The sequence below is a fragment of the Taurulus bubalis genome (genome assembly GCF_910589615.1).
Source record: "Taurulus bubalis genome assembly, chromosome: 15".
Lineage (NCBI taxonomy): Eukaryota > Metazoa > Chordata > Actinopteri > Perciformes > Cottidae > Taurulus > Taurulus bubalis.
Genome location: NC_136603.1, coordinates 6,705,382 through 6,723,279, shown reverse-complemented (window position 1 = coordinate 6,723,279; position 17,898 = coordinate 6,705,382). Strand labels below are relative to the sequence as shown.

Genomic DNA, 17,898 nt, shown 5'->3' with positions numbered 1-17,898 from the left:
GAAATAACTAGCCGGCTGTGTGCATCTAGTGTCTGCACGCCTGTATACCTGTTCATATTATTCCGAGTGAGTCCATAAATAGCTGTAGGGTTGCTTAGTCAGGTACCGTGTGTCTGACGTGAAGTCACTTAACTGGAGCGCTGGCTACGTTGTGCGAGTGCGAGACGAGACTTTGATGGCTCTAAAATTAAAACATGAGCCAGCAGTGGATGATGTTTCCATGCCTAAAGCACAAACACTAGCTAACAAACTGTCAGCAAATGTCACTGCATGAAATAGAGAGGAGTCTGTCGAGGGGATCGTGTATATATTGCTGCGCTATAAAAACGACTCAGTGTTTTGGTCATTAAATATATCAGAAAAACAAAACAAAGGCGCTTTTTCGCCAGAGTCCTTAAACAGGATTTTAAACGTGGCAACCCTTTTTTAAATTTAAGTTTGAGTTTAAGTTATCTAATGGTAAATATGAATTTTTGTGTTATTTAGTCCAACGTCTTTCTCCCATAGAGAACTTCAGTTCTCTTGCTCAGACATTCAGATTTATGACGTGTGCTCAAAATTCGGAAAATAGCATTCTTAACTCTCTTAAGAGCTGAGAGTTTTTTCATGGAAAGTGAACAGCGACAACATTTTTGCAAAGCAGTAATGAAAATGATGCAGTGCGAGAGAGAGAGAGAGAAAGAGAGAGAGAGAGAGAGAGAGAGAGAGAGAGAGAGAGAGAGAGAGAGATGCATGACATTCAGCAACCATTACTGTCTGGACTTAAACCTGGAAGGTTGGGGTTAAATACTTTGTGTCTTGGCATGAATGGATGCATGAACATGTATGAAACAACTTCAATGGTTAGTACGCACACATGCGTATTACGCGTATGGGTGTGTGTGTGTGTGTGAGAGAGAGAGACTCGGTCATTCTGAGGTCAGTAGATGGCTATCAGAGTGTTTGTATGGTCAACATTAGCAGGTTGCGCCCCAACCATGTGTGCCCCATTACTTCCCCATTTACACATTCTCGCTCTCTCTGTCTCTTACACACACACACACACACACACACACACACACACACACACACACACACACACACACACACACACAACCCTGTACTTCTGTACTTGTGAGGACACTCCTTGACATAATGCATTCCCTAGACCCGAACCTTCACCTTATTCTAACCTGAACCTTAAAACCAAGTCTGAACCCCCAAACAGGTCTTTGAAAGTTTGTTCGTAGGAGACGACCGGCCCAAATGACCTCACTTTCTGAAAAATGTCCCCACGCTCAAGGTCTCAAACTCAATTTTGTTCTCACAAAGATAGCTGCACACACACACACACACACACTGGTAGACAGGGAAAGAAAAGAGAAGAAGAAAAAAAACTAAGTTGACAGGAACATTTGCGGTAATTCAATTCAGTTTATTTTTGTATAATATAATCAATAAAGAAAGAAAGAAAGACACTATATAACCCTACAAAAAATGACAATATGTGTTATAACCCACTAATATCACAAACTGATTCACTTGTCTCATGTACGTGAGTTTCAAAGCACATACGACTGGACTAAGTCGGCTTCGATTAAAAACAGGATTTTGTTCTCCACGGATCTCTGTTGATAGCAGCACACGGTTGTTTGAAACGCAGCCTTGACCCAATTGGATTAGCTGAACACACTTACCCATTTGTCCTTATTATTACTCTTATTAGATTAAAAGAGCCAATAGGAATTGCTGCCCAGGTTTCTGGGAAGGCTGTCACTTCCTCATTATAATGCTAATTGGATGGTTAGTAATTAGAAAGCAGATGTTGTATTCAGTCTCTGTGTCTCTTTAAGTCACATTGCTTCATTTATTTCCTGCTTTCTGCCATTCCTCTTTGCATCTTCCAGCCCCTCCTCTCCTCCTTCTCCTTCTCATTCTCTCTGAACTTGAGGTGAAAAGGACATTGTTGAATATTGTTTCACTCTGCCGAAGGGGGGAAATGAAATGGGAATGTGTCTCACTCCTCTCTCTGTCTCTCCATCTCTCTCTTGAGAAGACCTCCCAACCAGGCCCGAGAGTTTCCCAGACCACTTTACAACTGCGGCACAATCCACCCCATTGTCCAGTTGTTTTTCTGTGTCTCTGGACTCAGCGAGTCTCTGCTTGTTTGTTAGCCATGAAGGGGACACCAAGAAAGACCCCCACCCCCACCTCCTTCCATCTTGCTTTTTCTGTCTTGACCCTATCTTGTTTCTTGCTCCTAGTGTTTCTGATGTGTTCACCCGTTGCTGCTTTACAGGGTTCTGGTCACAGCTTTGATCTTGATCTTGGACTCTTCGAAAATTGGGTTACAGCCCGTAATGTGTTGCACAACCATGGGGTCTCCGCTCGACAAGTGTGTGTGTATGTGTGTGTGAGAGATATGCTTTCATATGTCTGGACCCTGGGGTGAAGGAGGAAGTTTTTCTTTCAGGTGCCAGCCGGCAAAGCTTTAACAGGTTTTTTTTGGGGGGGTCTGCTGGCGTTGAGTTGATGTTGAGTGATCATGTGATCATGTGAAGTGAAGCAGGTCTGCTACAAGTTGTGAAATACCACACTTTTTGAATTGTGGTATAAAAAGACGCCTTCGGTAGATTACTCATTCTGTCCTTCCAAAATGTGAACATCTTCATTTTACGTCTTGCTAGTTTAATGGCTGGCGTTTGCCTTTACTTCATGGCACTTAACTCATCACCAGAAATGTGGGAAATGCATCAAGGAATGTTACATTATTATTTATGTCTGTCTGAAGAACAAGAAGATCGTCCGCGCTTCATACTTTTCAATACTTGCAGCTGTGAAATGTTAACATCTGGCTGCAGGCTAATGACCATCTGCTGTTCCTGTGCTGCTACAAGCTTAGTTTTTTTTTCTTTCCAGGAATTCTCAAACTTCTATTTAAAAGTTAAATGATAATTAAATGTGTTTCTGCAGGGATGCAAAGTTCTATCTCCCAATGACCAACGATAAACAATGAAAAGCGGCACGATGAGCGTGTGCAACAAAGTAGCTCATGTCAAAATATTTGACGCCAAATGGAACGCGTCATAAATTGTTTTGATGATTTATGAATCTGTTGAAACAGGAAGCAGCTCATATTACTGCAACAGGCAGGGGTTTGACATAACAAAAAAAAAAGGCTGTGGTTGTGGTGGTCAAGTTAGTGAATGGATGCACATGCTTAACTGCATCTCCAGTGCCATACTTTCAGTGCTAAAGTTGCAAATACAATTCATGTTTTCAATGAAAATGAAATGTAACATAAGTAGGTAATGCAGTTGCTTGTGCACAGGTGTAGTGACACGCATAACTTTCCTGAAGGCGCCACACAAACACTGAGATCCTGTTTGTGCGTATGTGTGTGTGTCCCACCTTAAAAGTTGTTCACATCAATCCGTGTGTGTGTCAATCCCCCATCTTGCTGTTTCAAGCACTATGTCACAACTCCTCTTCATGCACCAAAATTAGGCTATCGGGGGTTCGTAATTCTGTCAGCAATTTGTATCCCGTGGTCATGCACAGAGCAAAATGTCCCCAGCTTGAAACCATTACGTGTTGCTGAGGGGAAACCTTATTGGCTCAAGATGTGAGATAATGGAGGCTATTTGTATGGGATATGGCATTATCAGTAATGGATTTCATGGGGTTTAAGGAAGTCGCCCACTATACTGCCTAAGTGGTTATGTATGATACTGCAATAACTGAATGTCATCTTTACTTTGAAGAATTTCAGCCGGTATAAATGGACATGGCCCATTCATGTACGTACAAGCTTTCAGCCAATTCATTGCAACCGGGATGAATCTGTCTTTATGGCTGCTGCACGTTCAAGTGTCCAGAAGTTGATATTGCTGGTGACGAGGTTTGCACCATTCAACATGAATTATGGCTTCATTTGATGTTGCCATTTTCGAGAGGACCCTGAATGGTTATTATTTCCTCTGATATGAGAGCTTGGGAATATATATAGTTTGTATAGGTGCATATCAGAGAGGTCAAAAGCAATTTACTGGAATAGCTCCTTCACAAAGAATATATATTTCATATATTCTTCAGTATTCTGGCACAGATTTGTATTGATAGTTTTTTTTAAATAAAATGGAAATGTAGTAATAAGAATCCTTGTATTTTGTATCATCAATTGTTTATTAGAAAGACGTTTCCCACTCATTTGCTGTCTATCTTTGGCTGACATTTGGCTCACATTATAAGGGTTCCTATTTGTAAGAGAGTAGGACTCCTGTCATCGTAAAACACACAAACCTGCTTTGTTGTCGTAACTCTCTGTCTGATAACAATATTAACTGTTGATTTTAGACTGAATGTGTCCTTGGTTTCTCGTAGTAACTCATCTAAAGGGTAGATGGTATAATAAACACAGATTAATATGTATTTAACATTGATTAAAGTCAAATTGAATTCTTTTTCAAGGACACAGGGAGCTGCAGTCACACCGGAGCCACGTATTGGGCCGAGTCAGCAGTTAATGTCCGTGTTTGTGCACGTGTTCTGTTTGTGATGCCGACCGAGAGACGTTTACTTTGTGCTCGTGGCTGCAGGCGGGCCCATGTGGTAACGCCACTTGTTTACACCCGCTTCTTTCCCAGATGTGAGCGTAGTTAGATCACAGAGATGTCGTTTATGGATCTCAACCTCAACTCCAAAATTCTGCGTGTGCACATTTCCGTTGTGATTGGAGTCCATGAGCAACGGGCGAGGTGAGAGAGTGAGCGCATTGGAACAGGAGCTGCAGAGACATGAACAAAGGTCTTGAAAGACGTTCAGTCCTGAGCTCACCTCCGGTTGACCAGAATTTATTTTTTGCTGTAGATTGTCAGCCTCCATGTTTTTTTGGCTACCGCTTCATTGCACGGTTTTCAAATGGCATGGCCGTGTTATGATGGGATGCGAAACGCCACTCCAAATCCCCTTTTGTTCTGCCCTCTCTGTGTTTCCGAGGCAACGGTCTCCTACCATCTGGAAGGCCCTCGTCCCTCAGTTCCTCTCGCTTTCCTCTAATGGGTTTCTCCTCTGTCCTTCTCCATCTCATTTTCTTTTGGTACGGTTTCTCTTTTTAGTTTGACAGAATTTGTGTTGTTTTTTACTTTTCTATGCTCTTATTCGATTCTCTCTCCTGTTTTGCACATTTCTCTCTGTGGCTTTGTCCTCATACTTTTCACTTTAAGCACTTTCTATATTACAGTATTCTTTCATTTGCTCGCCGCTGTCCTCTTCTTATCCTCCTGTGGTCTTTTCCATCTAGTTCCCTGCTGGCGTTTTTTGTCTTTTTTTTCCTTCCTCCTAACACTTCAGCCGTGTTCTTTAAAACAAGTCTTCTGTATTATGCAGCCTCACACACGCTCAGACACACACGGCATAACTTACATGCACAAGGGAATGTAATCATGTTAGTTTCCTGGACTAGTCCGTTTGTAATTCATGACATCCAGGCGGATTAATCACATATGACAGAACTTTATTGACAAAGACAGATAGGAGCCCTTGAAAGGTGTTTAGTTTCATTCAAACGTGAACAGTATGAGCAAGCATCCGGTGTGTGTGTGTGTGTGTGTGTGTGTGTGTGTGTGTGTGTGTGTGTGTGTGTGTGTGTGTTCCTCTAAAGTAGGGCCCATTATTCTCAGCAGATGCTGACCTACAGCATGCCAGTTCTCTGGAGGGCAGCGCTTGTCTCTCTACTTTTTTTTCCCATTCCCCACCTCTCCACCATTAATTTTCTTTATTGTCCCTGCCTTCTCATTTTCTGCTCCCTTTCTTCCTCCTTTCATGTTTTCCTTCCGAGCTCCACGGGACATCATCCATCTGGGAGATTTCATCTCTCCTACCTGTATTCCTATTTGTCACTGCTTTTTCCTCAGCTTGTGTGTGGAAGTCTCACTCTTGTTTCCATCGTATTCTCTCCCCCGCGTCTCCCCCCCTCCATCCTCCCCCCATTGTTGAACTTTTTACTTGTCAGAAAGTAGTGCACATGCCACTGAGACTACTTTTTATGCTCCTGCACCGGCAAAACTTGTGGCCGGAGGCATTGTGTGTTTGGGTTGTCCATTCTCAGGACTAATTACCTCATGAACAACTTGAGGGGATTTCTTCAAATTTTGGAACGAACGTCCATATGGGCTTTTAGATTAGGGATTTATTAGATTGTTTGCAGTCAAAGGTCACTGACAAAACACGGTTTGGGCCGAAGCTCAAGAATTCATAAGCTACTTATGAAAATTAATAAAAAATGTCTCACAGGATAAAATGCTGAAGTGATAACATTTTTTTGCGGGACATTAATGCACACATTTTCACTCTCAGAATCAAAATGGTCAATTCCTCAACATGTGCCAAACACACAAAGTTGAAAAAACGTTTCTCTCCTGTCCAATATATAAAGTACCCACGGATAATAATAATAGAATATAATAAAAGTGCAAATAGATTAAAAAAAAACATTGAGACAACATATATATATTAAGAAAAGCCATAGAATTCTGACTGCAATAAAACAGTAGATATTAAATGTTGTGTTGTGCAGAGAATATGGAGCCACAGCCCTTGTCTTTTTCCTTCCTCCTCCTCTTCCTCCTCCTCCTCCTTCCCCTCTTCCTCCCGTCCCGTCTGTCTCAGCCCGTCCCCCGGTTACACCTATTTGTCTTCTGTTGACGCTATCTTCCAATCCTCTTTGCATTCACCTCCCTTCTCCCTGTCCTTTGCTCTTTGCTATTATCAGGGAATACCGATGAAGAGTTTAGTCTTTAGTGGCTTGCTCTTTGTCTGGAAACTTCTTGTTGGTTGTTTGGTTTGAACACAAATTTGCCCCTGCCGTGAAGTCGTCAGTATTCAGCTCCTTGGCACCGACACGATTAGCATGCATGTCAACAAAACACACGGTCGCGTCTTCATCTTACTTAAACAATTCCCAGTGAAATACTGCCTGATCTTTATTTTTGGCACACTCTCAACCCTCCATTCAACCTGTCTCACCAGGAACATTTGACTCTCTTTAAGCCTCTTGTTGACCGTGGTCGCGAAACCACTGCAGCTCATGACAAGCACATGACAAGTACATGATCTGAAGACTACTATTTACTGATTGTCGTTTTCATAATAAGAGGTGACATAAACAACCACTGCTTCAAAATGTGGTTGCACCAATTTCAGCGGTCGTGAACATGTTATATTTAGATTGCTCCTACAATAGAAACCGTATTTCCAAAAGCAGGGTGTGTCATCAGCTGACTTGTTATATTACTATGTGTGCTCACAAGTTACAAAAGGACCCGTTGATGACTGCAGCATCAAGTGCATGGGAGCCAGGGTGCTACTGAGGAGTTCAGAGTTTAGAAAGCACAAGAGCAGCTCTGTCCTGCTCCTTAATTTGGTTTGGGAAAGTTTACACTCCGGCAACTCCGGTCAAACTTGTGTTGGATAGTTTTACATTTGATGAATTCATGAGTTTGTCTTCATCCTCAAATTATGTTCTTGTGTAAATGAAAAAAACTAAAATATGCTGTTTAAAAATACAAAAGAAAGCATGAACGGTTAATGTTTGTGTTACTGTAATAAGCATCCAATCCAAGGGTTATGACAGAACAAGTAACATTAAGATTATATTCTATTTTTATAAGGCTTAACCTTGTTTAATGTGAAGGCTAACTAGCTCTACCTTATACAACGTGGACAAGGCTATATATATATATATATATATATATATATATATATATATATATATATATATATATATATATATATATATATATACTACTAGTTGTGAGGAAGCAAACCTTTTGCCTGGGAGTTGCAGCTTTTAGCTTCGTTCTTTAAGCATGATGTTGTGTATACAGCCATCATGTTCATAATGTAGACCCTTTTGCACTTAACTTTTTTATTTTTTTATACAAAGCAGCTGAGTTTTAAACACATTTATTTTATTTATGTTTTTAACCTTGAAAGCCAACAGATGCTTTTCGTAAAATGAAATCACAGGCTGATAAACTTGATCCCGTCATTAATATAATGTATTTGTTCCGGCCGATTGAAAGACCCTGAAGGTCAGCTGTTCTTAGCCCATATCAGCCATGTCCATAAAAATACAACATTGCGTTCGCTTTGCTTTCACTGCAGTTGCCGGGTTATCAATGTCCCCAAATGGTTTGTCAAATGTACCAAATGGTAACGAGGGTTTGAATGTTTTGTCTATGTATTTGGTTATGCCCCCTAATCCCGGTTGATAATACCCTTCCTTGGCCTTTGACCCCATCTTCTAAGTGTTTGATGGGAGCTGATGGAGTATCATATGACCTTAAGGGGTCAGGAGTCTAGGGAGGTTTAGGGCTCTAACACACACACACACACACACACACGCACGCACACACACACACACACACACATACACACGAGCACCAAAACAAACCACATTGACAGCTGAACCAACAGAATTCCATCTCTGACATACACACACACACACACACACACACACACACACACACACACACACACACACACACACACACACACACACACACACACACACAGTATGTAACCACTTAACCATAAGTGGGAAAACAGCTTAGTGTCTTATTGGGCTTCTCCTAATAAAAACTCTCTCTGCTGCTTCACTCCAGTGACTCAGCTCTGCTCTGTTAAGAGTTTGTTTTTCTCCCACTACTCCCAGTAAATACAGTTCCAGATGCCACGTATACTGTACTTGTGTAGTTTGTTTTCACGCGGCAGCTTCCTGTGCTCTAACTCTAAAACTGACGGTCATGCTGAAAGCCTTGACTCTCTGCTTTGTGCTTTAACATCTTAGTCGACTGCAAGAAAACCACAAAGACAAACCAATGATTTAAGATGATATTGTCAAAGCTGGTATTGTTTTGCTATTGTTCTGTGGAACCACTATTTTAAATGGTACATGCGGTGTTGTGCCCTCATGTTTGTGTCATAATCACCTCTCAGGATCCTCCAGAAGGAGCAGATGATGTCATTGGATATGCAGCATAAATGTGCAAAACTCATTTAATGTTTAAATCTGTACTTCACAGAGTTCATCACTTCACCAAATAGGTGAAAATAAAGCATTTGCTTTAACTGCTTTTAATATGGAATGTTGTTATGGAAGGACATAAGGCATTTGAAGATATAATCGACAGTATTTTGAGATATATGGTTCAAAACCAATATAAAATGTAATTTGCTGAATAAAAAACTCGGGATGTCACGCAGGTTCCATCTATATTCCAGTAGAATCTTTTCCTGAGATGGAAGATAAAGTATTTCTCCTCCCTTCATTATTTTTCACTTAAGCTTTTATTGCCTCATTGTTTGGACCATGATGCATCTGTGATTAAAGCTTCATAATGAAGTATCACATTAGGAGGATGGAACTAAGTTAGACTCAGTTCAACTCCGGGGACATTACATCACAGCATCTCCGCTCTCAGCAAATGACATTACGACAGCAGTCGTGGAACCGTTTGAGCTATTAATCTGGTTTTATTACCAGACTGTCAAAATATCGTGACTCCCATTGACAAATAATCTGACGCCGTTGAATGCAATTTAAATATATGAAGTGTTTTCTCAACCTCAAACCTCAAATCTGTTTTAAATGGGTACGAGCACGAGGTGAAGACTCGGCTCTATAAAGACTCATGAAGAGATAACTGAATTAAAGCTGCATTAAATCTCCTCCTCTTTCTCCTGCTCACTTTGAATATCGCTCTTTATTCCCCCTCTTTCTCCCTCCCTCCTTTCTTTTTTTCTTTTCTCACCTCTTCTGACCCTCCCCCTCTCATCTGAAACTTTTCCTCTCTTCATATTTTGAGGCAGTGTTGTTTTTGTTTGGTTTTATTGAGACGATCCATCTCCGACGCGGCTGTCATTGAGTCTCAGGAGTTTTTTAATGTGTTGTGTCACATCGCGACGTCTTGTCTCTCTTTCTTAAAAGTATTTGTGTCTCTCTCTGAGACAGGCTGGGATGATCGATGGTGTGTATGTGTATGTGTGTGTGTGTGTGTGTGTTCCCACTAGTATAACAGCTGTATCCAGCCCTTTTAGAAAGAGTAAGTGAAGCGTGTGTTTATGAGAGAAAGGGGCAGGTGCAGAGGACATATAACAACTCCTTGTTTCCTCAGAAATCCCTTAAATACCAGAGAATTAGAACGGCTCGCGTTACTCTCAATTACTGCCAGACCTGGAGAGAAATCTTGCAAATTATCCTTTTGAATATCTAACCTTTGTCCCGAATGCATCTCGGTAACTCACACTATTTAAGAAGGCATCCCTGAACAGGTATTACGTAGTTGAATTTCACTTCAAACTGAGCCCCTGATGGCTTTCCTGTTCTGCTTGAAACGTTTTCAATTCTTTCGTTTTGCTTTGATTACTCTCTCAATTATGTTAAACTAGTTGTTGCATGTGCCAGGAAGCTGTTCTCATTCATTACATCTGTTTCTGTCTTTCTCTCTGTCTCTCTCTCACACACACACACACACACACATACATATGCTCACACACACACACACACACAGACCACCAGCCTCCTCATTTGGTCTTAACTCCTCTCCAGCTGTGTGCCAATTTGCCTCCTCCAGAGTACGTGGAGTTTGGGAGGGGGTGATTAGGAGCTAGCACTGCATTCGAGCTAAGGTTTGCACTGTGTGTGTGTGTGTTTGTGTGTGTGTGTGTGTGTGTGTGTGTGTGTGTGTGTGTGTGTGTGTGTGCCAGTAATGGGTTCCATCCTCATTACCCCATAATCCCCAGCTGCTGTGCAGTTTCTGACTGGGTTCCTGAAGGGAGAATTCCAAACTTGCCAACGGATTTACAGTGGATTCCCCAAAGATTCCCACTGGATTTCCACCCCATTCCCAATCTGGCATCTCTCTGACGACTCTAAAGCTGCAACTAATGATTATTTCATTTACAACGACTGTGTAATATATATATGTATGTATTTTTTGGCTAATCAAATAATCCTGAAAAGCGTTAGTGATTGTGAAAAACCCCCCATCACATTTTCTGTGGCAAAGGTAACTTTTTAAATTGCGAGTCAAAATGCAACAGCCCAAACGGCCTCCTATTATAAGGAAATGAAACTGGGAAACAACTTAAAGTTACTGCAGGGAACTTTTGCCCGGTTATGAAACAGATTTAATGCTGATGCCTCTATACGACCTACACAAGTAAACGAGACCATCAGGGAGACGATTGTCTATTTCTTTTTTTCCTTTTTCTTCATTCCTGTCATCTGGTCCAACGCAAAATACAAATTAAACGTTTAACAGCACGCAGATCTCCCTCAGCTCAGATTTAAGCGGGGCCTCCGGCAGAGAATAAGCACAAATTGGTCAGGTATACTACAGTAGGTAGTGCAGCAGTTTGTAGATGTAGCCACAGAAAGATCACACAGGTGAAATAAGAGCTCGGTGATGAGATTTTTAGGTCTCTGATCTGCCAAATTGTCTCTATAATTACAGACAAAATACTTTCCTCTGGCTCCATGTTTCTCTCTTGTCTTGTTTCCTTCATCTTCACACCTCCTTTCATTGACCTTTTCTCTCTATTTACAGGTTTGTCTAATTAGCGTTGTATCATATCTATTATAGTGTCCTAATAAGTGACTGAAAGCCCTACAAATTACGACAAATCATGGTGCATATTAAACAGGTAATAGATAAGTGAAGCATTTGCTCACAAATGCTGCTGCTGACTCTTAATTAGCTTTACCTTTTTAGAGTCTTTTTCTCCCTTGATTGTATTTTCCTCGCCACTCTACCTCTCTTCTTATCCTTGTGTTTTATCTGCATCTCACCCTTGTACCTCCCCCTACACTCGTCCTTCCCTCTCCTTCTTACTTTCTATCTTATCTCCCTCTCTGCCTCCCTGCCCTGCCTTCTTCACCTCCCCGTCACCTCTCCGCTGCTCTTATCTCTGCCTCGGTGACATTATCGGTGCCAGGGGCCAAACTCAGAGTGACAGATCGACTGACTGATACGGCCGTCGGTACGCAGGCTCAGGGATGGCCGGCAAGCCATGCAGATCAGCCGGCAGGCAGACTTGTAGCCATAAAACCTCTAAAAGGAGAGCGAGGGAGGCAGGCAGACACATGGACAGACGGGGCAGCTGGCAGACTTGCGTGTTGGTCGGCCTTCCAGCGGGAGAGAAGCAGACGAAACGGCTGTGGATCTCAGGAAGGGGAGACATTTGAGACATGTAGCTGATACGCGTCACGCAGCCGGAGTGACTTACAATACGTGTAGCAGAATGAGTCGAAAACCAGAAGACAGACAGGTTGACAGACGAGAAAAGCAGAAATGTAACGTGTGTGCGTGTGTGGGGTGTGTGTGTGTGTGTGTGTGTGTGTGTGTGTGTGTGTGACTCTCAGGACCGATATGGAGCCAGGAGGGGCAGAAGCAGACATCCCAAACATGATGGGCATGTAGTTAGTTATACACTCTCCACTGCTGACCACCCAAATTGACACACACTGGCGTCAGCATGGAGACCACCAGCACTGTGTGTGTGTGTGTGTGTGTGTGTGTGTGTGTGTGTGTGTGTGTGTGTGTGTGTGTGTGTGTGTGTGTGTGTGTGTCTGCTCTGTGCAAGTATTTATGTACAAATCTGTGTTTGAGTTAGTCGGGCTGTCTCGCGGTGGTTGTGTGTACATTAACGTTATCTCCAGGCAACAGGTCAACTCTCTGATTGGCTGAAGGCTGTGGAGCCCCGCCCACCTAACAATGTATGTCAACGATAAGTGTCATTATGACACTCAGTGAGAGTGAACACATTTATATAGAAGTGCAGGCTTCAGTACACATTATTTTGTAAGTATATTAATCCAAACTGCGAGGCAGTATGAATTTAATAAAAATTGAGAAAGAACAGGATATATATATATATATATATATATATATATATATATATATATATATATATATATATATATATATTATATTATATATATGCGCTCATTTAATCTAGAATTGTCTGTATGTACGTGAACAAACAAGCATAAATACACAAACAAAAATAGAATAGAAGATTAGTTTTGAAGAATAGAAATTAAAGAGGGGAAAATAGAGATGGAAAAGCAGATGGGTAGATTGAGAAAGGATGAAATGGATGAAACAAATGTAGACAGATGAAAGAAAGAAAAACAGAACGGCTCAGATAAAATGTAATACCTCATAATGTTGGCTGTGTGGACGACATATGTTTGTGTACTTGCTTTCCACCGGGCACAAGACATTGATATCTATAGACAGGCTTGTACTGGATTACCACAGCTGTGTGTGTGTGTGTGTGTGTGTGTGTGTGTGTGTGTGTGTGTGTGTGTGTGTGTGTGTGTGTGTGTGTGTGCGTGTGTGTGTGTGTGTGTGTGTGTGTGTGTGTTTTAACTGAGCCCTGTCCTTCTTAAAACTGTCACATGTCACTTATATTCTGTTGCTATGTGATCTTTGGCCGGGATGGGCCGCTGTGCGTGCCTCTCTCTCTTTCTCTCCCTCTCTCTCTCTCTCTCGTTCTCTCCCTCTCTTTCTCTCTCTCTCTCCCTCTCTCTCTCTCTCTCTGGTCCAAAACAAATAGTTTTCAGCAGCTTTTCATGAATATTTAAGCCATTTAGTCAACAGAGAAACTGGCAAAAACTGCAGCAGTAGTATTCTTTAGTTCTAATTAAAATACATGAAAAGAACATCACAAAGCAAACAAAAGCTGTAGCATGATGTTCTCGGTGCCAGCGTTGGTTTTAGTGACAGAGATTCCAGGCAGAACGAGAGGTTAGAGCTGCTTCTACTGAATAGTGTCTTGGAGGCAAATCATGTTTATTTCCATTCAATGTGGTTTTATTGGCATGAAGGTTTATTTAAAAAAATAACAATGTTGCTAAATATACAAAATATTCAAAATACAGAAGTACCCAATAATATGAATATCAACAAAATATGAATACAGTATGATTGTTACATAATATGTATGTATTACAATTACATTTTAACAAACGCGTGTGTGTGTTATTTCACTATTTGCCGTTTTTACCGGTTTTTTTTTTGCAGTTTTGGAAAATTATACTCGCTAGCAATGAAAATATTAACAAAATATGTATTAGCTTCCTCTTTATTGACACACAATATAGCTCTAGTCTCTAGCTCTAGTCTTCGAGTCGGCCCTGGGAGACTGTGGTTGAGGGAGTGAATGGACCTGGACCGACACACACCTGTTTATGTTTGTTGCAATGCCGATACAAATACTAAATGTCTTAGAAAATACAAAATGTGTGTGTTATACTTCTTAAAACTTAGTTTTCTTACGACATCATTTGTTTAAAATTGTCCTTTTCCAGACGAGGTCCGTTGGATGCGACTGACTACTCCATGCAGCCGTGGGCAGGTCATTACCCCGGACCCCCCCAGGTCCCACAGGGGTACCCTCAGTCCCCCTCCTACCCCAACCCGCAGTCTGCCCCGTCCTACTCCGGCTACCCACCCGGTCCACCATACGCACGGCCAGGTGACCCTCGGGGCGTCGACCCTGGGTACTATCCCCACCCCAGGTAATTAAAGGAGTTGCTTCATATCACATGACCCAGGATGCTGAACCCAGAGCTTAAACTCCTCCATGAAATACAGAGTCCTCTTTGATTCAAATAGCTTTGCTCATTTTAGCTTATTTCTGTTGAACCATTCACACCTGTCCTCACAGTCGTGCTCATCGGGTGATAATGGTGGACGTGTTGTTTTCTGCTCCCAGCTCCCAGCAGAGAGGCCCCTTGAGGCAGGATGTTCCTCCGTCTCCTACCCCTCCGCTCCGTGGACCACGGTACGACACCATGGCACGTGGAACCGCGGGTGGAGGTTACAGGTAGGATGAATATGAGCCTCCTTTGTTCATCCATTTAACAGCTGAAGAGACTTTTAAAATGTAAGCGTATGAGAAACAACACCTCGCCGTACAAAATGAGTTGTATAACTACAAAAGGAGCATCATTGTGTAATACACATCTACATCAGTACATATTAAGTAAGACCACAAGACTTCACTGTACCCTGAGAACATGTTTGATTGGTTACAGGCACATGGTGGATCCCAGTCCAGACCAGTATGTCTATACTGGGGAGGGAGGAAGACAGCAACAGCAACACCAAACCAACCCAAGACAGAAGAATGCCATGACTGCAGCTGTGTAGACGAGTCGGGTCCAGAGATGAACACGAGCCCAAAGCTCACTGCTTTGTGTTGTGCAGCTCTTCTGCTTGCAATGAAATCCAGTTGAAACCTTTTAATGGTGTGATTTGAATCACCATCATTATCAAACACTGTCTGCACTGTTTGAAGTATATGGTAATACACAGACAAGCAAGGTAAAGGAGGTTAATTACAGAGTGGCCGGCGTGAAGCATAATGTCTTGTTGTTTGAAGTCATTTAAATTGCTCTGAGTCTTCCCGCAGTATAAAATTAGCAGGGTTTTTACTTTTCACTATACTCTGATTAAGTCGTCTCTTTCAAGAATCTGTCAGAGCCACAAAGATAATTGGATCTGTTTAAATTAAGGCCTGCATACGGCTCTACACACTCTCATATTGTACCTGGTGGTTCTACTGCTGCAGCTCCACAAACACCAATGATACATTGTATTCTACATGATACATTGTATTCTACATGGTACATTGTATTATACATGGTACATTGTATTATACATGTTACATTGTATTCTACATGCTACATTGTATTCTACATGATACATTGTATTCTACATGATACATTGTATTATACATGTTACATTGTATTATACATGGTACATTGTATTCTACATGGTACATTGTATTCTACATGGTACATTGTGTTCTACATGGTACATTGTATTCTACATGTTACATTGTATTCTACATGTTACATTGTATTCTACATGTTACATTGTATTATACATGATACATTGTATTCTACATGATACATTGTATTATACATGGTACATTGTATTATACATGGTACATTGTATTCTACATGTTACATTGTATTCTACATGGTACATTGTATCTACATGGTACATTGTATTATACATGGTATATTGTATTATACATGTTACATTGTATTATACATGGTACATTGTATTCTACATGTTACATTGTATTATACATGGTATATTGTATTATACATGTTACATTGTATTATACATGGTACATTGTATTCTACATGGTACATTGTGTTCTACATGTTACATTTTAGAGTGCATGCTACATTGTATTCTACATGTTACATTGTATTCTACATGTTACATTGTATTCTACATGTTACATTGTATTATGCATGTTACATTGTATTATACATGTTACATTGTATTTTACATGTTACATTGTATTCTACATGAGTACAATGTAACATGTAGTAACACGATGGCCTGCTGGTCTTGTTTAGTGGCTGTAATCTTGTGCGATGAAGCCACATTTATTCTTGAGACTGAGGCGGTTTGTGTTTACAAAGAAAGGTGTTTGTCAGGCATTTAGTTTCCTCCTGAGTTGAGACGTAGAAGATGATGGAAACTGTTTCCGTGTTGCAAAATGAGTCTGGAGAAATCCTTCTTTGCTCTGTTTAGTAACGGCTGCTGAAACAAAAAAGATGGAGGTATCATAACTCTACAATTACAAAAAAAATGATGTTTCCATTTCGTCAGATTGAAGGGCGACAGTAACCGTATGTTATGAAATGAAGGGCATTTTGAGAGCTATTTTCTCAACTTGTGAAACAGGGAGAACGCCACTATACCACTCTTTATGAAAGTATAGATTGTTTACTTGTGACTAGTCTGATGTATCACGTACAGCATTGTTAATTCAATCAATTATGTAAACATATGAATAATCAAAATGCTCCAAAGCACAGAAGAGCAGTGTGTTATCTTCACTTGTAATAATATGTTTTTAATAATTCTATGATTGCCTTTTCATTTTATACAAACTATTTCTCTCAGTAGGGATGAGATACTTTAGTCCAGGACTAGATTTAATCTGAGCCTGGCTGTTCCTGCCCTAGAATTATCTCGTGATAACCACTTCGACCACTGTAGATGTAATGGTCATCACGTTTGTCTTTGAATAGGCAAATCTATTCAAAGTGACCTCTCCTTGAATGTGTGTGGAGCTCTTAGATGACGTCATCAGTACTCAATCCACGGTACAACCTGTGTGTATTGCATCAATCCTGCCTGATTGGAGTTTTTGCTCACTTTTTTGTTTTTCCATCAAACATCCAATTCAGAGATAATCCATTCTGGAAGAAGCTCCGATAAGAACAAGACGATCATTTTGTAACAATGCTGAGAGCTCCTGTTTCACGCCAAGGCAAGAGGCTTCCAACACTTCATTTTGCATCGCGAAAGCTTTTTATTGCCGTCTGCTTCTCTAATGGAGGTGACTCAATTATGGGGTGAGAGCACACATGTGATTGCGGCGCTTAAACGTGATGGACAGCAGCGTTGCATCATTCTTTCTCTCTACAAGCACAAAAAGCAAGCAGGCTCAGAAGCCTCCACTATGTTTCAATGCTACGGACAGAGCACCCCTCAGTCTGAAAGTTACCTTGTCTGTGTATGCCGCGTACTGGAGGTTGCGATGGATGTTCATGGGACATCTCTGTGACCTGGTGGTGGTGGTGGAGGCGTCACCGTACGCTGAAGGGCTGACGAGTCCCGTTGAAACCCGAATTGAGCTTCAGAGTGCTCCTCTCGGTGCTGCGTATCCATTTAGCCACTTACTAAACCATCAATTAAGTGGAAGTGAGAGTCCAACATCCAACATGTCTGTGTTTCACTCCACAAAGCACAGCAGCATTCCTTTCAGTGGAGATTCAATGTTTGAAAAGACACTTCAGGATCACGTGAATTGCAT

At 41.3% G+C, this 17,898-nt stretch overlaps 1 protein-coding gene across 1 annotated transcript in view; it reads left to right on the top strand.

Annotated features, from left to right (window-relative positions):
- The window catches only part of LOC306748159 (partitioning defective 3 homolog B-like), a gene marked incomplete at both ends in the record, with an annotated part of 181,009 nt that extends 165,806 nt beyond the window's left edge, over positions 1-15,203 (top strand). Inside the window, 3 exons of the mRNA XM_079231291.1 lie at positions 14,360-14,569; positions 14,767-14,877; positions 15,089-15,203. Coding sequence (XP_079087417.1) covers positions 14,360-14,569; positions 14,767-14,877; positions 15,089-15,203 — 436 coding nt within the window. The remainder of the gene's footprint in view (positions 1-14,359; positions 14,570-14,766; positions 14,878-15,088) is intronic.
- Between the last annotated feature and the right edge of the window lie 2,695 nt (positions 15,204-17,898).